The sequence below is a fragment of the Calypte anna genome, chromosome 24, assembly GCF_003957555.1.
Source record: "Calypte anna isolate BGI_N300 chromosome 24, bCalAnn1_v1.p, whole genome shotgun sequence".
In the NCBI taxonomy this organism is placed as follows: domain Eukaryota; kingdom Metazoa; phylum Chordata; class Aves; order Apodiformes; family Trochilidae; genus Calypte; species Calypte anna.
In genome coordinates this window covers 3,961,386-3,983,546 of record NC_044269.1, presented here as the reverse complement: position 1 = coordinate 3,983,546, position 22,161 = coordinate 3,961,386, and the positions used below count along the sequence as shown (strand labels likewise).

The following is a 22,161-nucleotide window of genomic DNA, read 5'->3' as shown; positions in this document are numbered from 1 at the left end:
TTGGGAAAGCACCAAGTAGAGAGACAAAAATACCCAAGTGAGGGAAGGGAAAGCTCAGAGAATGCTCTGCAGGTGCAGACAAGGGGTTGAAGCTTGAGGTGTGTTTGGGCTGGGAGAGTTGCTTGGGAAAAAGGGTGCAGGAGCCCAGAAGTAGTGAATGGCAGCAGCTCAGGGTGCTGATTTTCTCTGCTCTCCTTTCTCTCCAGAAAGCTGATTTGGCCGTGGCAGGGCTGACAATTACAGCGGAGAGGGAGAAGGTGATTGATTTCTCTAAGCCTTTCATGACTTTGGGAATTAGTATTCTCTACCGAGTGCATATGGTAAGAGACTTTATTTTATAACTGTTTATGTCCCTCCATTATTTGCATGCAAGCGTGCTTACTTACAGGAGAAAAATGAGTCACTCATAAAAATATTTGGGTTTCTTATTTAAAGGCAAATGTGCTTGACTTTTATTTCCTTCTTCTCACTGTCTCTCTGCCTTGTGTCAGCTGGGTGGATTTGCTTCCCCTTGCTCAGCCTCCCTGCTGCCTCCCTTTCCTTCCCCATCCTCCCTGGGCACTTCCAGGAGTGCTGGGGGGGTCCATGAGCTGAACCCTGCTAGGTTGGTGCTACCAGGGGAAGTGTGGACAGGTGTTGGCTTGTCTGGTTCTGCTTCAGGCCCAGCAAAGCCCCAGGATGGATTTGGTGTGGCTTTAGTATGGCTTTGGGATGGCTTCCAGCTGGCTGTGGCAAAGTGTGCCCAAGGACAGGCTTTCCTGGATGGGGTGCAGCATCACAGCTGGGTGGATTCTCTCACATTCCCATTTTCTATTATTCTAGCTTCTTCCTGAAGCTCAGGAGAGGACATATTTTTCCCCTGGGCCAGGCAACCCTCCTTTTCCCCAGTGTCCCAGGATGCAAGCTCTGGAATCCAAGAAAGCTAGGGAGGGACTTTTTAGGATGTCAGGGAGTGATAGGACATGGGGGAATGGATTCAAACTAGTGGAGGGGAGATTTAGATTAGAAGTTAGGAAGAAGTTCTTCACCATGAGGGTGGTTAGACCCTGGCACAGGTTGCCCAGAGAGGTGGTGGAAGCCCCATCCATCCCTGGAAGTTTTTAAGGCCAGGCTGGATGGGGCTCTGAGCAACCTGAGCTGGTGGGAGGTGTCCCTGCCCATGGAGAGGAGTTGGAACCAGATGATCTTGAAGGTCCCTTCTAACCTGAATATTCTATGATTCTATGATCCAGGACCTTTGCAACAGGATGTCATGTTATTCCCAAGCTGCCTTTTAGAAATGTGCTCTGTTCTGTGCTGAGAGGGATGCAAATCAAGAGTCTTGGTTTCCTCTCAGCTCAACAATAGCAGCCAAAGGGATAAAACAGCTACAGCTGCCTCTCCCAGCCCCCTCTCTCAGTTGGCAAGGCAGTTAAGGATGCAGCCTTGGATATGAACATAAACAAACTTGTGCATCCATCCCTCTGTGCTGAGCAGCTCCTGCCAAGAGCAATTGAAATCTACTTAAAATTATGGTTCATTTGGTAGGTGCAGGATTTAGGATGAGTGACTTGACTGATCAAAAGGGGTCAGGCTGACTCTCCAAGCTCCTGGAAGCCAAGTGTAGCTGTCCCTTCCCTGCTACACTGGGTTTTTTCACACCACCAGCTCCTCCGTGGATCAGGAAGGCGTTTCTGCCAACTTCTCTTGGCTGGGATTATAATCAAGTTTCTTGCTTTCTCTCATGCATTTTTAAAGTTTGACAGTTGAGTGCCATGGGTGCTCCTCTGCCTCTGATTTACACCATTCCCACTCCAGCACTTAGTCCCTCTTTGTCCAGACCTCTCCTCCTTAGCTCCAGGAGACTTTCTGAGAGCTTCCTGGCAATTCGCTAATTAAACTGGTAAATATTTATTTAACAAGAAAAGGCAAGACAGCTAATTGCTCTGTTTTTTTTCCTTGAAGGATGTGGTTTGCAGAGAAGCAGAAGGCAGCCCCACAGCCCCATCTGCTCCTGGCCCCTCCCTTCCCTTCCAGGTCCCAACAAACATCTCTGGGATGTCAGGAATTGCAGCTGATGTATGTTAATCACAGTGCAGATCACACGTAGCCTCATAAATAACCCCAAATAAATCTCGTGCCGAGGAGCTGCCCTGGTCTCCCCTCAGTGGGATGGCATTTTCTTTTAATTTCCATGTAACTCCAGTGGCAAATGATTTCCCCCCTCTTTCTCCTCCCCAGCCCAGCCACCACAGTGTTCTGTCTCTTATCACACATAACCAAAAATGGCAGCTTTAAACAGGGCTGTCATTTTTCTCAATTTCACTTGTTGTGATATAATAAAGTATGGATTTCTGACATGGGGACTCTAATAGGCTTTCTGACTTGCAGGCTGCTAAGAGAAAAGGCTTGTTCTGTTTTATTAAGTCCCCATGCTGACCAGCTGGTGGGACCTGTGGAAGGCAGGAGATAGATGAGTGGTTCTGAGAAGTCACTCTGCTTGGCAGAGGGCTGAAATCAGGTGCCCAGGGCCATCTCTGCAGAGAATATTTGCTGAAAGTCAGGTTTATTTGTAGCATAAACATGCTTTTGCACACCTACCTGCCTCTCTGGCAGGCAATGAGGGACTAGCATTGCACATTATTCTGGCTCATCAGCCCTGATAGTCCTTACTCTGCCTTAAGATGAGAAAATGCAGATTTGGTGAGTACAGTGGAGCAGCTGAGTTTAGGCCAAGTGAACTGAGGCTTAAAGTGTTTCTACTTGATTGCTGCAATAGACAGGGAATGGGAAGGACCAAATAAATAGCTCCTTCATTCCAGCCAGAGGAGGCTCAACAGCTGAGGCAGAGAAGCTGAGAGGAGCAGAGCATCACCCTGACAGCCCGGGCTGCTCTGCCAGCAAGATTCCTGCTTCCCTTCTGGCTTACAAGGGCAGAAGAGAGTTCTCTTGCTTCCCATTTCCATGGACAAATGTCTCTGAGAAAGGACACAGGCAGGGCTGACTGATTCTGAAAGAAGAACACAGGTCCCTGCAGGCTGTGTGTGTGTGTGCAGGGCAGGCAGGGGCTCATCAGGCACAGAGAAATCTGGGGCCATGCCACAGATCTCCTCTCTCCCTCCTTTTCCTGGATTTCCTGCATGTTCAGGCTTTTCAGGCACCAACACCTGCCCAGAAAGCTGGTTCTGTCCAGTTATAAAATGAAGACTTCCAAGAACCACTGAGGAGGGGAACTGAATCTCTCCTGCTCCCATCTGAGGGTTTGCAGGAGGCCTTCATCAATTATTGGCCATTTGAACAGTTCTATTCCAGGCAAAATAGCTCTTCCAATTAACAAAGCTGTATTGGGACCAGCTAAAAATATCTGACAGACACCAGATACTGTCATTCCCATCTTCAAAACAGACAGATAAGAGAGAGTTTGTGCCCTCTGTGGGAACAGAATATCTTTATTCTTATCCACACCCGTGAATGAAAAGAATATGGAGCAGCAGCCTGAAAATGACTGTAGCTGAAAAGAACCAGAACTACTACTACTGTAAAGTCACAGGAGAGAGTCATTGCCAAGCTGGAGATTTAGAGCTTCCAACGCAATTTCCTTAATGAGAGTAATTTATTGACAAACTGCCCCAGAAACATAGAGAAGACATCAAGGCCTTAATTACAGAAAGGAACCTTGTTGCAGGAGCATCTGATGAGGGAGCCTCAGCCAAGCCAGTGCTGGGGAGTCTCCTTCCAGCTCTGGGATGCTGGGCAGGGATAAGCCACCTGGGATGATCTCCAGAAGCTCCAGTTTGTTCAGCTGAGGGCAGACAGTGCCCTTCAGCATCAATCCTGCAGGTCCCCATGGCCTCATCTTGTTCCTGAGCCTGTCAGCACCTGCAGAAGAAGAGAAGTCACTGGGCCAGTTTAGCTCTAGATGAAAAAAAGAAATCAGGGTCCTGTGGGGCGTTCAAGGACAGTGATGCCACACTGAAGAGAAGAGCTTTGGCTTCTTGTTGGCACTGAGAAATCCCCAATCCTCTGGATGGGATCAGCCAGAAGTGCAAGGGAATGTGCACCACAGGGTCTGCAGCCTCACCTGATGGTCTCACCCAAAGGTCTCACCTGGTGGTCTCACCTCCGAGCTGGGGAAGGGACCCCCAGCAAGGTGAGCAAAGGATGTGACTGGGAATTGAGTCCCTCTGGGAGGCTGGAGATGGAGCTTCCAGCAGTGTTCCAGCTCTGAGGGCTCTTGCTTTGTGCTCAGCACTCATTTGTCTCTCTCTGGGTTTCTGGGAAGGCCACAAGGAAAAGCAAAACACAGCAGCAATTGCCCAGAAAAGGACAGAAGAAGAAGGCAGTGTCTTTCACTATTTGTGCTTCACCTGCTTGCATCAAGTGCAGTGAAATAACTTCTGAAATAAACAAGGATGCTGTAGGAGCTCTCTGAGATGTTACGTTCCCAGCTGGTGACTGGAGCTGAGAATATCATAGTATCCTAGATATTTTTAGTAGAGGAAGATTTTTTTTTTGTGCAACAACTCTTGCCTTTTCTAGCAACAACTCAGTCTTCAGAAGAACTACCAAGACCTTGTGAAATCCATGGTTTGCATAAGATTAGGAATACTTCAGTAGTAAAACTGTTGTGTTTTTTTTAATGGAAGTGGAATTTAAAGTGCTGCTCTGAGTCTGGGGAAGGGAAAAAAGAAGCAGCTATGTTTCCTGGGGACTTCTGTGAAAACAGAAAATTATTCACTGCCTTTGGATTAAGCACAGCTCTAAAATACCAAGACTCTGGTCTTTGATAGCTCTGGGTTTGTTACAGCTATTGAGGTTAGGTGTTATTTATTGCCAGCTATTATTAGTTTATGTGGTGTCACAGATGGGCAGGGTAAAGCTGGGGAAAAACGAGGCCTCTCTGTGTTCAGAGCTGGTCCCTGGGAGCAGCTTTGGTGCAGAGTGAACAACCCAGGGCAGAGCAGCTGCAAGTGCTGGGAAGCGGCTGCTGGGGGGGAGCAAACAGTGAGAGACGTTTTCAGCACACAGCAGAGCAAGGTGCCAGTAAGAAATACACTGACAGCCTGGCCAAGATGTGCTAAAAGGCTGTTTCCACTCTGACTTTACAGGAAAAAGCCTTTGCAGGAGCTCTGACTCACAGGCAGCTTCTCGGTTTCGTGTGCTTGGGGAAGCTGTTGAGCTGGAGGGGGTGGGAGAAGGACAGTCACCCAAACAGGAGGTGTTCAGCTTCTGGAATACTTCTAGAAACTAATCCTCCCTTTGCATAAACTTTGCTAGGGTTGAAAAGATCTCAGTGGTGGCAGTGGCCTTGTGAAAATGTAAGGTGCTTGGCGAGAAGATCAACTTGGTTTTGTTTTTCTTATAGCAGGGAGGCTTTACTTCTCAAGGAAAGGTGGTTTGCTGAGAAAGAAAGAAAGAAAAAAAAACCAACAGGAAGTTCTGACGCATCCTGGAGATAAAAATATCGTGTTCCTTGAGATAAAAGTAATAATTTTATTGAGTTTTGTAGAGAATAAATGTTACAAGGCTAAAGAGAGAAAACCAGTGATATTGCAAATGTCTCTCTTTATTTTTTGTTTCTCTGCATGAAAATGTTGTCTCCTTACTATGCCCACCTTGGAGGCTCAGCCAAGTCCCCCCCTGCCCAGCAATTGTGGTGTGGAACCTGCTTGGGTGGACAAGGAGCAGCCCCTCGGGGGCCCTGCAGGCGTGGGGTGCAGAGCATCCTGCCCTGGATGCTCCATTTACCTATCAGTTCACCTCTTTCTTTGCTTGGAGAAGCAAAAGTTGTTGAGATGAGGAGAAGAAGAGTCTTAGGAGATGGTCTGCAGGGCTCAGACATTTGTTGTGTTCAGTCTCACTTGTTTACCCTGCAAGGCTTTTGCAAACCCACCCTTCCCTTCCTGCATTTCTCTGCATCCTGGCAGGGGGGGGGGGTTCTCATTCTCCAACCCAACTCCTTCATTTCTGGAAGCACAAGAAGCTCAGACTTTGTTTTTCTTTCCCTTCCAGGGCCGCAAACCTGGCTACTTCTCATTCCTGGATCCTTTTTCTCCCGGTGTCTGGCTCTTCATGCTGCTCGCCTACTTGGCTGTCAGCTGCGTCCTCTTTTTGGTGGCTCGGTAATGTCACTGCCGGTGCCTTTCCCTCTTTCCCTTCCTCGCGGTGCCATCTAGCGTCACTCTCCCAGACCCGTGGGAAGGGTGCAGAGACCCGGGGGGATGTCCCCGTGTCCCCCCCGTGTCCCTGCGAGCTTCCCACCCACCTGTAGGGCAGCCCCGGGGTGGCCGTGGCAGGAGCAGGGGGTGTGATTGAGGAGCCCTGCGAGGATGCAGAGGTGAAAAAAAGAAATTCCTTGGGGAGGATGAGGGGGGGTTTGGGAGTAGGGTTTGTGTTGCAAGTGGTGCTGCTCCCTGGAGGTGTTTGATCTGCAAAAAAGAGGGCAAGGGCTGGAGCAGGAAGGGGAGGCTGGCAGCAAGCACAGATGCACTCGGAGACATCAACACAAACGCCAGGTTTGGTGGTTGGCTGCCCTGGCCCTGTGAAGCCCAGGGAAAGGAAGTTCATTAATACCTTTCAGCAGCCTCTTGGCTAATGTGCAGAGCCTTGCTAGACAGCTCTCAGTTCACTTATGACTCATTTAAATCAGCCTTAAAATATATCACTGCGTGTCTGGGTCCTGTCAAGGCCCAAGATCTGCGCTGCATTATTGGGTTCCCTGACCTCCTAACACCCCACGGATGCTTGGTGGCATAGATGGACCTCTTCAGACAGAGCTGAACTGTGTCCTGGCACTGATGTGCTCAGGGCTGGAGGCTGTTTCAGGACACAGTTAATATTCTCATTGCAAACATTGAAGCTGTGCTGTCACCGGGTCCCTTAGCATGGCTGAAGTTGTCAGCCTGACAGGGCTTTCATGGTTTCTTCAAATGCCATTGCAGCCTCCAAAACGGAGCTCTGAAGAAACCATTGAATAATGCAGTGGTCTCTGCAGCCTGAGACTTGGTGCCTCTTTAGCCCCTTCTTCATGTTTTAAACATGGTCCTGCCAAAAAGCTGCCTTTGCGTGGCTTCCCCCTGGAGCTGGAGGTTTGGATGCTTCTCTCTGCCTTGCTCAGCAATAAGGAGCTCTTGACCCTGTGAATTGCAGAAGAGTCTCCCAGGGGTGGGTTTTTTACTGCTAGTGCTCAATCCAGCCATAGAAAGTCTTCAAGAAATAACCTCCATGGCTTGCTGGCATCACAGTGAGGTAGGAGATGTAGAAACAAAAATAAACACCCATTTCGGTTAAATGCTGCATGAGTTGGCAGAGCCCTGCAGCTGTATTGGCAGAATGCCCCAAAATGACCCTCTTAGACATGAGCTTCATTAGCCATCAGTAATATAATGACCTCCAGCATAGGAGATAGAAGAGTTTCTCAGCAACTGGGAGGCTGAGGGTTGGAAACTGCAAAAAAAGAGAACTTGGCTGCAGTTACTTCAGTGTCTGTTGTTTCTGTTTGCCACCTCTGTCCTGTCCCTGTGGATGCTGAAAGTATGTGATGCTTTGTAACACCAGCACCTGCTTTCAAGCTGCACCTGAGACCTGGACCTTGCCAGGGCACTCAGCTCTTCTGAGAGCAACCATTTGTACCAATACCATCCTGCAGCCAGCTCCCACACATTTCACTTTTGAACTTGCAGTTGCTGCTCCTTCTCCAGCAGGGATCACAGCCCAAGATGTTTGATTTCAATTTCACATCAAGCCTGTAACACACCTGGAACTGTTGCTGTGATGGTCTGGGCTAACCAATTCACACACAGAGCTCCAGCCTCCCTGCAGCCCATGCCCAGAATTTCAGCAGAGCCTCTCAAAAGTTTTTGCACATCTTTACAAGAAAGCCTCTGCCTTCTGAGTCTTAGAGCAAGCATTTCACACAGCTCTGAGCCCTGGGCATCAATTGACAGCAAAGAGTTTCCTCCTCAGAACAATCTGCCTCCGGGAGCGTTAGGGCTTCACAGCTTTTCCATTTGGTTTTTTTTCTTTTTGTTTTGGTTTTTTTCCTTTTCTTTTCTCCAAAGCACCCCATTTCCTAGTGAATTACCTTAGCCTACCCATTTCTTGTCATTTTAGGTTGACACCATATGAGTGGTACAGCCCCCACCCCTGCTCACAGGGCAGATGCAATCTTCTGGTCAATCAGTACTCCCTGGGCAACAGCCTCTGGTTTCCAGTCGGGGGATTCATGCAGCAAGGCTCCACCATTGCCCCCCAAGCATTATCCACACGTTGTGTCAGTGGAGTCTGGTAAGCAGCTCAGCCCTCCTCTGCAGGAAGGCTTCTCTGGGGGGCTTTTTTTGGGGCAGAAGCAAACAGGGAGGTGAAGGGTGGGGATGGTGATCAGATTCATGTGGATATCTCATTTTCCTGTCTTCCCTTCCCCTCTCCCTAGGTGGGCATTTACCTTGATCATCATCTCCTCCTACACAGCCAATCTGGCAGCTTTCCTCACCGTGCAGAGGATGGATGTCCCCATTGAGTCTGTGGATGACCTGGCTGACCAGACAGCCATTGAGTATGGCACCATTCATGGAGGCTCCAGCATGACCTTCTTTCAAGTAAACCCCATTCTTTTTCTAACTAGGGCACTGTTTAATCAGATTTGGATGTTGTGCCTGTTTCATTCCAGTTTCTGGCAGGGACCATTGGAAAAACCCTGGGCTGCTTGGTTGCACAGGGCTGGGATAAATCCAGAGTGGGTGCTGATGGGATGAATGGTGGGGAAGCAAGGCAGGAGTTTTGTACCACAGCAGCTGGCATGCTTTTGGGGTGCTGGATGATCAGGGTCAGAACATCTTTCCTGAGCAGCCTTTCCTGAGTGGACTCAGAAAGCAACTTCACACTTGGAGTGTCACCACATGGGTGAGGGTGGCACACATCCCAGTGTCACACTGGTGGCATCACACAGCCTTCAGCAGAGCACTTGCAGTCAAATTTCCATGGGTCTCTGAGGGCTTTTGGTGTGAACTTCACTTCTAGATGAGAGTCCCTGAGGTTGGATAAGCAAAGAAACATTTGCACACCCCAGGCAGGCAATGGGGAACAGTGCTGGAGGCTGTGTGTGGTCAGTGGCACTGGAAACAAATCAGTCAAGTGGATGCAACCTTTAGGATGCCATTTAGCCCAGTTTGACTTCTGTCTGCCCTGCTCTATTCTGAAACAAACAAGTGAATCTTTTCTGAAATGCTCTGAATGTACAAAGAACTGCTGGAGGATTATTTATTTATTACTTGTTGAAATTTGAAGAGGAGAGAGAGCTTTTCTTACTTTTTTTTTTTTTTTTTTTCCTCCCCCCTCTCTCTCTGAGTCTGAACTGAATTGGGAAGCTTGAGAAATCTCTTGAGTGAGCCTGAGCTTTTCAGCCGAACTTTGCACTCTTCAGGGGTTTGGCAAAAAAGCTGCTTTTAAGCAGAATGTTACATCTAAAATGAGCTGAACAGAGCCCAAGTGACTGAGGTGGCTGTGTGTAAGGCACTCAGTTCTTTTCAGCAAGGCTTTCAAGTTGAAAATCCTGATGGGAACCAGACTCACTGGTACCAGAGAAGAAACAAGGAAAAGATGTTCTTGTACCATTTGCAATGCTTTCAGCTATGTTGGGATCCATTTGCCTCTGGTGTAGGGATGGCAGGTCACAGGCAGGGATGGATTGAGCAAGCATGGCTGAGGCTGCTGTCACCACCTCTCAGGTACCTAGAATCATAGAATCATAGAACTGGCTGGGTTGGAAGGGACCTCAGAGATCATCAAGTCCAACCCTTGATCCACTCCCACTGCAGTTCCCAGCCCATGGCACTCAGTGCCACATCCAGGCTCTTTGGAAATCTCTCCAGACATGGAGAATCCACTACTTCCCTGGGCAGCCCATTCCAATGCCTGATCACCCTCTCCAGAAAGAAATTCTTTCTCATCTCCAACCTAAACCTCCCCTGGCACAACTTGAGACCCTGCCCTCTTGTCTTGCTGAGAGTTGCCTGGCAAAAGAGCCCAACCCCCCCCTGGCTCCAACCTCCTTTCAGGGAGTTGTAGAGAGCGATGAGGTCTCCCCTGAGCCGCCTCTTCTACCTGAGGCCAGGAGAGGAGAGGAGGTGGGGTAAAGGATCCTGTGAGCTGCAAAAATACAGGGGTGAGGGCAAAGGGACACATTCAAACTCCTAATGTAGAGCAGAATGTGGTCAGAAGGTCAGCACCTTTCTCAAGGTGATGTTTTCTGGCTCTGAATCTGGGGAACTCTTAAGCACAAGGCGACAGTGACAGACAACAAGCTGGGAGATGTATAGGGAGCACTCAGTGGTTTAAATCAGCCACACACAAGCTATTTCTTCTGGCTTTTTTATGTGTTTTTGATACACTGTTATGGAAACTATGTATTTTTCTAAAATTGAATTTATGCAAAGAGCTTTGCTGGAACCTATTGGAATTAGGTATGCATTTCACACCCAGCTTTGCCAACAAAGTCTCAAATCCACCAAGATCTTCAGGCCTCTAAATCTCATTGGAATAGAGGTTAGGCATTTAAATTATTATTTTTTCTTTTAAATCTAGCACCAAATCTGCTTTGAGTCCTTTTTCCATTGGGACCTTTGAACCTGGCACCAAATCTTCTTTGAGTCCTTTGCCCAATGGGATCGTTGAACCTGACAGCAAATCTGCTTTGATTCCTTTCCCCATTGGGACCTTTGAACCTGACACCAAATATTCTCTGAGTCCTTTTGGGACCTTTGAACCTGGCACCAAATCTGCTCTAGTTTTTTTCCCCATTGGGACATTTGAACCTGGCACCAAATCTTCTTTGAGTCCTTTTGGGACCTTTGAACCTGGCACCAAATCTTTGAGTTTTTTCCCCATTGGGATCTTTGAACCTGGCACCAAATCTGCTTTGAGTCCTTTCCCTTCTGAGGACTTTGAACCTGGCACCAAATCTTCTTTGAGTCCTTTTGGGACCTTTGAACCTGGCACCAAATATGCTTTCACTCCTTTTCCTTCTGGGTCCTTTGAACCTGGCACCAAATCTTTGAGTTTTTTCCCCATTGGGACCTTTAAACCTGACACCAAATCTTCTTTGACTCCTTTTTCCATTGGGACCTTGGAACCTGACACCAAATCTGCTTGGTCTCCTTTCCTTTTTCCTTAGTGATGTCTAACAGAGCAGGGGGGGTTACGCTACACCCCGACGCCTCCTCCTGAGGTGCATTTGCCTCCTTTTTTCCTGCAGAACTCCCGCTACCAGACCTACCAGAGGATGTGGAACTACATGTACTCCAAGCAGCCGAGTGTCTTCGTGAAGAGCACGGAGGAAGGGATCGCCCGGGTGCTGAACTCCAACTACGCCTTCCTGCTGGAGTCCACCATGAACGAGTATTATCGGCAGCGCAATTGCAACCTCACGCAGGTCGGGGGCCTTCTGGACACCAAGGGCTACGGGATTGGCATGCCCGTCGGTAGGCAGTGAAGAAAAATTCTAGTCCTTCTCAGCTGTCGGCAGAGGACCCAAGTGTTTGAAAGGCTGAAGTGGCTCTAAAGCTCTAAGGTCACGTCTCACACCTCTGCCCAGGGTCGTTTGGTACCTCGGGAGGGGAAAAATAAATAAATAAATCGAATGCGTTGTGGTCACCCGAGGTGCACGCTCAGAGCCCTGGTGCAGAGTTGTGTGACACGTGACTGTGGCTCTTTAAGGAGTTCATGTGAAAGATGTTCCAAAGTCGCTGCTTATTTTCTGTGCGTATGCCCTTTGCTGACAGTTTTCCTTTTGAGCCAGTGTGCTTGAGTTGTGTTGTGCTCCTTGTTTTATCTCTGAAGTGCTGTGAAAGTAATGCTCTTGCCACTGTTGTTAGTTTTTTTAGGACAAGTTTCTTAACAGCTGGTGGCTCTTAAAACTCCCAGGACAGAGAATTGGCCAATTCAGAGATTATTATCAACCAATAATCAGGTTTAACAAATGCAGGGGTTTTGTCTTTCCAATAAGAGTGCTAGCGAGAGAACATCATCTCCCAGGGCAGCACAGAAAAGGGATGTAGTAGTTGTTATTCCAAGCAATCAACTGATCTTTCAGGAAGCCTTGTTCCTGACCTTTAAGCACCTGCACTCAGCAAGACAAAGTTGAGGTGAATTGCATAAGAACCATCACACAAACAGCCACTCCGGTGTAGCTGACATGCGTAAGCTTGTAAAGTCACAGTAACCTGAGCAGGAGTACAAATCCTCACTTTCACGACTAAATTTGTTCTGACATTGTCTTGTTAAACAGTGAAACCCAAGCAGATAAGAAGAGCAGAGAGCTGCTGGCTGGGACAATAGTGCAGAGTTACCAGGGAGCTGGGGTCTTTCCCACGGCCCTGTCTCTGGTAGCAAACACTACCAGCACCCCAGGAGAGCTCAGTCCCAGGGCTCAGCCTCCTCCACCATGAACATTTGGGTTTGTGTGTAGGTTGAACTTGCTGCTGTTTGCTCAGTTTGAGGGGAAGGTAAAGCCAAGTTGAGGTTGGAGGCAAAACCACAGGAGAGGGACCTCAGTGCTCTGCAGGAGTGTGATGCTGAAGTGCCTGCTCAGCCCCTGCCCCTGGAGCTGAGGCTTCTCCTTGTCTCAGGTCCTTTTAGTGGCCTGTGGGGGGCTTGGTGGACAGGCAGAATCACCATCTGCAAGTGACGTTAGCCAGCTGGTAGTCCCTTCAGGGAGGCTGCAGGTTTCAAGGGTTTCCATGGACTGAGGTGCCTTTTGGAGTGCTCAGAGATGAGTGGTGGCAGTCGGGCACGCTGGCAGAGCATCCTGGTGGGGACGAGTTGAGTAGGGATAGAAGGCTGATGGAGGCTCTGCCTCACCACCTACCTCTTGGCCTTGCAGGCTCTGTGTTTCGTGATGAGTTTGACCTGGCCATCCTCCAGCTGCAAGAGAACAACCGCCTGGAGATCCTGAAGAGGAAGTGGTGGGAAGGAGGGAAGTGCCCCAAAGAGGAGGACCACAGAGCCAAGGGTAAGGGACCCAGGCAGGAGAAGCATCCTTGCCAGAACTCCAAGGATGATTGTCCACTTGCACATGAGCACTGCCAGGTTTTCTGCCAGAGAATTCCTTTTCCCCTCCCCTTCTTCTTCTGACCTGAAATCCCTTCCTTGGCAGTTCAAGGAGAAAGGCACAGAGCTCTGCTGTGCCTCATGCTGTGTGTTTTTGCCTGGGGCAAAGAGAGCTGGAACAACCAAATGACAAATATTGGAGGCATATGGAGGGTAAATTAGCTTCTAATGAATGTCTGCAGCATTACATGGGAAAATGAATGGCTGAAGGGATCAGACCAAAAACCCAGGTTCCATCTGGGGAGATGGATCTCCACCACAGGCCCACTGGTTAATGGCTCCGAGTGAAAGGGCCTTTTGAGCAGCCAGGGGAAAGGGACACGAGGACTTTATGAGTACATCTGTAAACTGAGGAGTAAATTCTTTTGGGTAATGCTATGCAAATTGCCATAAAAGCTACCACATTAGGCTGATGTCCCAGCGTGGGAGCGGCTGCCAGCTTAACACAGTTGCTGCATTTTTTAGTTTTGGCACTCACCCTTCCCTCAGCAGGTGTTTTCTGGAAGGCCAGCAGGTCCCCCTGTTGAAAGGACAATCTACTGACCTTTCTGAGCACTGAGATGGAGAACCAGGCCTGCTCCATGGTAGCTCTTCTTGTTTCCTGGCATTGCAGTGGGTGTTGGAGTGTGTGTCAGTGTCAGAGCATCTGGAGTGGCACCCAGGTAGGGTGACAGAAGGATGCAGAGAGAGGTACTGGCCCTGAACTCAAACTTGAGAGCTACTCAGAAGAAAAGGTGGCCTTTATCTTGGGTCTAAGCTGTGATTATGGGCTGTGTTTTCTGCCCTGCAATTGCTGTCTTAGTAGAAGACTGCAAAGGGCTGATTTACGGAGCCACTAGATAGCTGCTGAGGCAGTGCCAAAGGAATGATGATGAGGAGGGAGAAATGTGACCTCCTAAGTTTTAGAACAAAACAGGTCAGCAATTTACAAGGATTTTGGTGAGATTTTCTGTCTAAAAGCCACGCAGAGATTAAGTCAATAAATCATTGATCCTTGCGCTTTGATTTAATGTTACAGAGAGGAGGGGAAGATTTTTATAGATGCTTTTGTTGAGTAATGGCCTCATCCAGTCCCCTCAGTGCAAAGCACCGTGTGCTTTTTAGTAATCAGTCCAATCAGGGGCCCAGTCCAAACCCCAAACCCCAAAAGCTGTTTCTGTGCTGTGCTGCTCCACAGCTTCTCTCCTGGTTGGGTTCTGCAGGGCCAGGTGGAGGCACAGGCTGTGGGTTTGGGGATCATAGCAGGAAGCAAGGTGTCATCCTCAGCACATGGAGAGCTCAGGTCAGGTTCCTGAGGGGTGCATTTGCCTTCCAGCTGGTGAGGTGTCCTGTGGAGGGCAGGGGTGGGAGCTGCCATGGGTGCCACTCAGTCCCTTCCCCTTGGTGAAGCTGTCCACATGTGCAGTGGGGTGGCTGACCCTGAGTAGATGTGGCAATCATCCCCTTGGAAATGAGTGGTGCAAGGCAGGTGAGATAAATCACCCCATGGAAGGGGCAGTTTGCTTCTCATAGAGCAGAGGGTGCTGGGCAGAGAGCACCCAACCCACAACCAGGTACCCCTGGGTGGCAGGGACCCCATTCCATCACCCTATAATGTGAAATAAGTTTGGGTCCTGGTCTTGCTTTGGAACCTCTCCTTACTGCAATGCAAGCAGGTGTAATAAGTTTCACCACCATTTTGTAGTGCAATCAAAGGAGCTTTTCTTGGTACCAGCTTCTTTTAAAGCTTTTTTTTTTTGTCTTCTTCATCTCAGCTCCTCTAACAACATTGCTCATCTTCCTTTGCAAAGTTCAAAGCTGGCACTGGGTGAATAATTTGCAGGGATTAATGCGTCCCATTGATCTCTAATTTTTTTCAGTTTGTCCACAAATTGCTTTGTACTTCCTTCCAATGTACTTGCTGTTTATCTGCAAACCCATCATTTCTGAGAACACCTCTTCGATCGTCCAAGATGTTCAGTTTGCCATCCAAGTCATGCTCTTAGCTATTAATAGGACAGTGCTAGCTATGTGTTTTTAGTCCTGCCTGGGTTTATGCAATGCCAACTAAACAGGAGTTTAAGGAGTTGGGATCTCTCTAGAGTGATGCTTGCAGCTTGTGTTGTGCCTGCCTGTCCCTAGCATTGTCCCTTCTGCTTTATTTTAGGCCTGGGAATGGAGAATATTGGTGGAATCTTCGTGGTTCTCATCTGTGGCTTAATAGTAGCAATTTTTATGGCAATGCTGGAATTTTTGTGGAGCCTCCGACACTCTGAACAGTCAGAGGTAGGACCTGAAAGTGTCCTGAGGGCACGGGGTGTGTTTATTGCTATCTGACGGGTGCTTAGCAGTGCAGTGCTCTGGAGCAAGGAGTGAACCAAGGCTGAGCTGAGCATTTCTGGTAACGAGACCTCAAATCCATGAGAGGGCAAAGTGCATTGGGCAGGAGCTGAAATGCATGAGCTTCTTGTGCATTCTTATGAAGGCTGAGGCTGTAGAGGTGCTCCAAGGTCTTTTGAAGGGGTCAGGGTTGTGTGCAGGTACCTTTCCTGGAGATGGGATCACCTGAGGACTTCTTCCTGCTGTAGGTTTAGTATTGGTAAACACTGAAGTAGAGTACAGGTGGGTCTTGGACAAGAGGTATGAGCTGTTGTCCTAAATCACAACATAAATAATGGCTGAGGGAGCTGGGGGTGTTGAGTCTGGAGAAGAGGAGGCTCAGGGGAGACCTCATCACTCTCTACAACTCCCTGAAAGGAGGTTGGAGCCAGGGGGGGGTTGGTCTCTATCAGTCAGACAAGAGGCCATGGGCTTCAGCTCTGCCAGGGGAGGGTTAGGTTGGATATGAGGAAAAAATTATTTACAGAGAGGGTGATCAGGCATTGGAATGGGCTGCCCAGGGAGGGGGTGGATTCTCCATCCCTGGTGGTTTTGAAGAGACTGAATGAATCTTTTTAAGAAGAGACATGGGCTGGGAACCACGGGGGAGTGGCTCAAGGGTTGGATTTGATGATCCCAGAGGCCACCAAATTGATTCTGTGTGACCAAACATGAACATCCAACCCTGGTCACCAGGACAGTGATGGAGTCTGTGGACACCTTCAAGAATCCAGAGCGGGTGCAGCACTGGGCTCAGAGCTTCCTAAGGTGAGCAGTTCCCTCTTGGCTCTGCCTTCCAGGTGTCGGTGTGCCAAGAAATGGTGACGGAGCTGCGCAACATCATCCTCTGCAGGGACAGTTTCCACCCTCGTCGGAGGCGAGGAGGGGGGATGATACGGACTCGTCCCGGCATCCCGGAGGAACGCCGAGCCCGCAGCACAACCACGCTCAGCAATGGGAAGCTCTGCAGTGGGGGTGAGCCAGACCCCCTGGCACAAAGACTGGCCCAAGAAGCCGCCCTGGTTGCCCGAGGCTGCACCCACATCCGTGTCTGCCCCGAATGCCGACGCTTCCAGGGGCTCCGGGCCCGCCCGCCCGCCGGCTCACCCGCCCAGAGCGAGGAGAGCTTGGAATGGGAGAAGACCACCAACAGCAGCGAGCCCGAGTAACTGGTGGGGAGGGGGTGTCAGGGTGGGCCAAGAGAGGGTCCTGTTCCATTTTACAGAACACGGACTTGTACAATGTCAACTCGTTTTTAAATTAAAAGCAGTTACCCGGCTTCTCCAGACCTTTGGCCAGGAGGGGATGGCTTTGGTTTTGGTGTCCCACCAAAGCACCAGGAGAGAGCTCCTCCAGCTGGCCTGCCCCCCAGCAGTGGTCTCCGTGCCACTCAGTGGCTCCCGGGAGAGAAGGAGGGATGTGGTGGGTAGCTGGGGTAGCAGATATTGCCCACCCAGGGGTAAGAGTGGTTCTTGGAACTTCTCCACCCCAGGAAAAGAGAAAGGATGCTGGTGTCATCTCCCCATCATGTAGGCTTCCCAGGGGATGTTCTCAAAGGGTGGGGTGGGAGGGGTTCTTTTTATTTCACGTGGATAAAGGGATGGGAAGGGAGGAGTCATTGTTTTGGTTTGGTTTATTTTGGGTACGTTAGGACCTGGTCTCCAAGGCACCAGCTTTTCAGGTGCTGAACTCTTCTTGCTTTTCAGAGTGTGGCAGGTGGAATGAGGGAGAGACAGGACACGCTCCCCGTGAGAAGCAGCATTTGCTGAAAGTCCATTTAAGGAGTTGTTAAAGATATATATATATATAAATATATATATATATATACATACCTATATATATATATTACAATGCCAAAAACCAACCAACAAACACAGTGAACTCAAAGAGGCCTTTGAAACGCCTGGAATTTCAGGGGTTCCGTGTCTTTTGTTTAGTTCTGGGGTTATCTTTTGCTTTTTTTTTTCTTTTTTTTTTTCCTTTCTTTTTTTAGGGCGTGGGTAGAGGGAGGTGAGGTCCTTCCCTGACACCTGAGAAGGTGGCATTTGCTCCCCAAAGTGTCCCTGCCAAACCACAGACTCTGAGCTTGCCCATGAGCCATGGGGCACCCTCAGCTTCCAGGGTGCCTCTCCCAGCCCCTGGCCACACAGCACTGGAGAAAACCATTAGCCCAGGATCTGGTGTGAGGAAAATATTCACTTCCCTAGCAACAGCAGCAGCTCAACCCTCTGCTTGGTACAGACGAGGGTTTTACACTGAGGAGTTTAATTTTCTGATTGAAAAAAACAAATTCTATGCAATTTCTGGTTGTATAAGGAAAGAGGCAACAACGGAGAGGGGCAGGGGAGATAAAGCCTTGAGTGAAGGTACATCCTGTTCTTGAATTCTTTTTTTTTTTTTTTTTTTTTTTTTTTTGTCTTGAATGTACTGGAATAAAGATGTCCTTGTATAATCATGCTTTTTTTTTTTTTTTTTTCTCTTTCCATCCCTGTCCACCCTCACAAAAGTCGTGAGGCAGCTCGAGGTTCAGCTGCTCAGGGAGAAACCCAGCGACTCCCCTGCTGAAAGGGAAGAGGTGCAGTGGCTGTGGAAGGTTTCTGAGTGTATCCACACCCCTGGTGCTGCTGCTATCTGGTAGCTAAATGGAAATGACAGGGAAAAAAAAAAAAGAAAAAGCCTAAAATACATGATGGTAAGGGGGGAAGGAAAGGCAGCAGTGCAGTCATCCCAGGTTTCTGTGTGTGATGAGGACCATGGCAGCTACAGCCTTCCCAGAGCTCCTGTTTGAGCCCAAGTTGCTGAGGAGCTGAGAGCTGGGTCAAATCCATCACATTAGCATGAGCAGGAGCCTGGCTCCAGCAGACATCTCAGAGGAGGGTGTGCAAGGGACATGATGCCACGGTGATGGGCACCTTAGCCCAGCAGGTTGTTGTGTCCTTCCAGGCAGCAGGTGAGGAGAAGCTTCTGCCACCAGTAAAATGTGCACCAAGGAGAGGATTTAGAGCATGCTGTGTGGGATGTCAGGTGAGATGTTGATTAAGGTGCTTTCTGACCTCTGTGTCTGTAAATCTGTGGGATCTGTTACCCCCCCACTGAACTGAACACAAGGTAAGGCTGCAGCAAAGCCCAGGAACCCAGTGGGATCAGAGGGACAGAAGCCCAGCTGAGGTAAGTCAGCAAAACTTTTATCCCTGCCCTCCTGCAAGGAGTTTGGGCTTTCAGAGTGCTGACAGCAACACCAGAGACATCTGAAAGTGCCTGTGTTGGGTTTAAAGGCCAACATGTTTTTACGAGCAGCAGAATATATTCATCAAAAAGAAGGAGCTTTTTAAAATTTATTTACAGATTAGCAGAAGAAAAGGTTCCATGAATCATTTATCAGACCTGATGTTTTTTCACCCCTTCACTGCAGTGAATAAAGAAGTATCTTGACAGAGCCAGACATTATTCCTCTGCTTCTCCAAAGCTCTTGCATTCATCTTCTCAGACAGAGGATGTCAGAGAAAAAATTATGAGAAACCACCAGGTTTCTCTCTTATCTTTGATTTTTATCTCCCCTGCTAGCTTGCTCTACCCATATGGTATTTTATATATATTTTATATATGTATAATAAGGAGATCTTTTGCATATCTCTCTTGCCCCTGTTTTTTAGTATTCAGAGTGTTTGCACTCAGCACAAAAATGGACCTCAGAAGAGGAGCAGATGGATAAAAGCTGCTGTCATTTGGATGCCTTTTCTACCATCTCTGTAGGTCCTTTACTTTCTGCTCCCCTGCAGGTTTCCCACTGGAGGGACCCCCCCAGCAGACAGCATTATGCATATTCCTGGGTCTGTGCTCATACACATTTGCATGCCCAGATGAGTTTACATCTCATATGTTCTCTTTCCCTGCCCAGTTTTTGCTTTCATCTTTGAGACTATTGTGGGGGCTCTTTTCCTCAGCCAGTTCCAATGCTAATGCAGTTCAAGATCTGGAGAGTGGTTTGCTGTCCAAAAGGCACTTTCCCAGTATTGCAGTCTCCTGATAAAACCTGAGTAATTCTAGTAAGATATCTGCAAATTCCACTGGGAGCCTGAGATTAGATCAATTAAAATGCAATGCTTTGCTTTATCCTCTCCGTTTTGTTTTATCCTCCTGCTGTCCCCTCTGTTCAGGGAGCCCAGCAGTGAGGTGACAGCCAATTCTCCAACCCTGGACAGCAGTCAGGTTCCTCACTAAAAGGCCTGGGATCTCATGCACTAAACCCCACGTTTTTGTTGTTATTCCAGGCAGTTCCATTTTCACCTAATGATAAAAAAGTTATTTTTTTCCCCAGAGGTTGCATGGATTAAGGTATCAAGGAGGCTTGGAGCAGCCTGGAAGCATTTACTGAGCTGAGTGACACAACCAAAACAGAAAAAGGGTCATTCTGTGAACAGTAAGTGCCCATGGGACTTTGGGAAGCAAGATGGTGAGCTATAAATCATAAAAGAGAGGCTGCACCCCTAGTGATCCTGAGGCAGGAATATTTTTAACAGTATCAGATCAACAGAAATGCTTCTGCCCTGCCAAAGCTGCACAAACCCTAAGTGCCTGACCAGGTAAGTGACCCAAAAAGTGGAGGAAAAGGCAAAGGGAATAGCTGTGGTTTTGCTCTGCTCTTTTTGCAGAGGATCTGAGTTACAGAAAGGGTTTGGAAGGGGTGTGAGTCCCTGCAGTCATTTGTAAGCTGGTGATGACTCCAGCTGTGGGCACAGGAGAGCTGGGCCAGACAGAGGAATGGGGGTACCTGGGCTTGATGGTTCTTGGTGATGACTGTTTATATGGTAAAGGTGTTCCTTGAGGAAAAGAAGAGACCTGTGGGTGAGGTCTCCTTGGTAATTTAAGAATAACCACCTGCAAGATGTGTTTTTCTTTCCTCCTTCACTTGTGTCTCCAGCTAAGGTGATAAATCTGGTGGCTTTGATTCTATGGCTCTGACTTAGAGGGGAAAAATACCAGTGCCCATCAGGAGGAGAACCTGCCGGCAAGGCACTGCCCCAAAGCAAGGGAAATAGAGGCAGAATCAGGCCAGGGATCTGCAAAAAGGGCTGCAAGCTGCCATCAGACATGGTAAAAAGTGAGTTTGGCACTTGCAAGTCTGCTGAGTTTTGTCCCTTCTTGCTGCACAGCTGACTGTGAGGGGCCAGCACATCAGCCTGGAATGAGGAGCTGTGGCTTGACCAGAGCCAGCAGCTCAGTGCCCAAACACTGAGGATAAAGCACCCACAGTTCCAGAAACCCCATTAGAGTCTGATGGCCACTACCTGATTGGAAAAAAAAAAAACAAAAAAAACCCAGAGCTGAACTCTTCTGGGGACAAAGTGGCACTGATGAATGCAGTCCAAACAGGGCTCCTCTGGAACTCGACACCACACTGAGAAAATCAGCCCCGTATCAGCTGGATCAGACAATACAAGGTTTATGCATCCTTCAGGGAGATTTTATTTTTTTTTTCCCCTCCCAAAGAGGAATCTGCTTGTGCTCCAGTTGAGTCCGTGGTCTGATTTGTGGCAGGACTGCCAGACTTCATCCCAGAAAGCATTCCAGGCAGCAGATGAGGATCAGCAGCCTCTGTCTCCACCAATATGCAGCTGTCCCAGGAGGATGTGCAGCACTCCATCACCACCACAAAGGACCACACTCTCTGAAAGCTCTGCTGAGGCCAGACCAGCAGGAAAATGAAGGAAGCTAACTTAATTAACAAAGGCTTTCTCCTCTGCTGTGTTTAGGGCTGCAGTTATCAGTGTAGCTGGCAGCTCCCAAAGACTGAAATGACAGTAGTTGGCTGTAAAAGAGATAACTGTCAGATTAGCCAGTACATATCTTCTGCCAAGGTTTTCTATATCATACCTATCTTGAGCAATCTCCATGTATCAAAGGGACTAGCTGGCCATTTGCCTTTAAAAAGTGCCTTATTTATCACCCTTTCCAATGTGATAAATAAGGGTCTGTTACAATGGAAAGGCTTAACATTTCTTGCTTCTTGACTCAGGCTGCTTTGGAATAGTATTTTTCATGCTCTGATCAATTTATCCAGACTGTTTCTTTCTGGTTTTATTGTGGTGCTTGTGTTTTCTGTGTCTCATGCATTGAGCTCAGGCTGCAAAAGGAGAGAAAATGTTGGAGTGAGTGTAAAGGCAGTGGGGTGGTGGATGGAGGCAAATCCTCAGCTCCTGTAAGTCAACTGGGAGCTGGGCTGGGGAACTGGTGCAAAGTTTGCTGCTAAAAACCCATCATGGAGAGCAGGGAGGGCATTGGGCTTTGTTTGGAACAAAATGTTACCTGAGGTGAGGGGCAATGTCCTTGTCACTGGTGAGGAATGGGCAATTTAGACCCACTATGGGTGACACCCATGCTGTTCTCTACCTTCTTTCCCTCCATTCCTGCCTTCCAAGCACCTTTCTTTTCCATATTCATCCCCAAATCCTCCTCCTCGTGTTGCTCAGTCTCAGAAAAAGGGGCTCAGATTGGCTTTTGCCTAAAGTCCCAGGAAATCTTTAGGAACGTAGCCTTCTGGATTTTCAGGCTTAGTTCTTGCTGAGCTGAGATTTCAAGTAATTTATTCTGAAGTAAATGCAAACGAGGGGAAAGAACTAGGGGAGGAAAAGAAAAAAAGGCCTCTTATTTCCAGGTGAGCACTAAGGTGTCTGGTGTGCCTGCCCAAAGTTGATTTTTCCTACCAAGTCTGGAGTCTGT

General features: G+C 48.5%; 1 protein-coding gene across 1 annotated transcript in view; it reads left to right on the top strand.

Moving 5' to 3' along the window:
* Positions 1 to 16,610, top strand: part of GRIK4 (glutamate ionotropic receptor kainate type subunit 4) — a 112,322-nt gene extending 95,712 nt beyond the window's left edge. Inside the window, exons 12-19 of the mRNA XM_030464681.1 lie at positions 207 to 320; positions 5,992 to 6,101; positions 8,092 to 8,265; positions 8,411 to 8,576; positions 11,231 to 11,456; positions 12,857 to 12,985; positions 15,230 to 15,348; positions 16,242 to 16,610. Coding sequence (XP_030320541.1) covers positions 207 to 320; positions 5,992 to 6,101; positions 8,092 to 8,265; positions 8,411 to 8,576; positions 11,231 to 11,456; positions 12,857 to 12,985; positions 15,230 to 15,348; positions 16,242 to 16,610 — 1,407 coding nt within the window. The remainder of the gene's footprint in view (positions 1 to 206; positions 321 to 5,991; positions 6,102 to 8,091; positions 8,266 to 8,410; positions 8,577 to 11,230; positions 11,457 to 12,856; positions 12,986 to 15,229; positions 15,349 to 16,241) is intronic.
* The last annotated feature ends 5,551 nt before the right edge of the window (positions 16,611 to 22,161 follow it).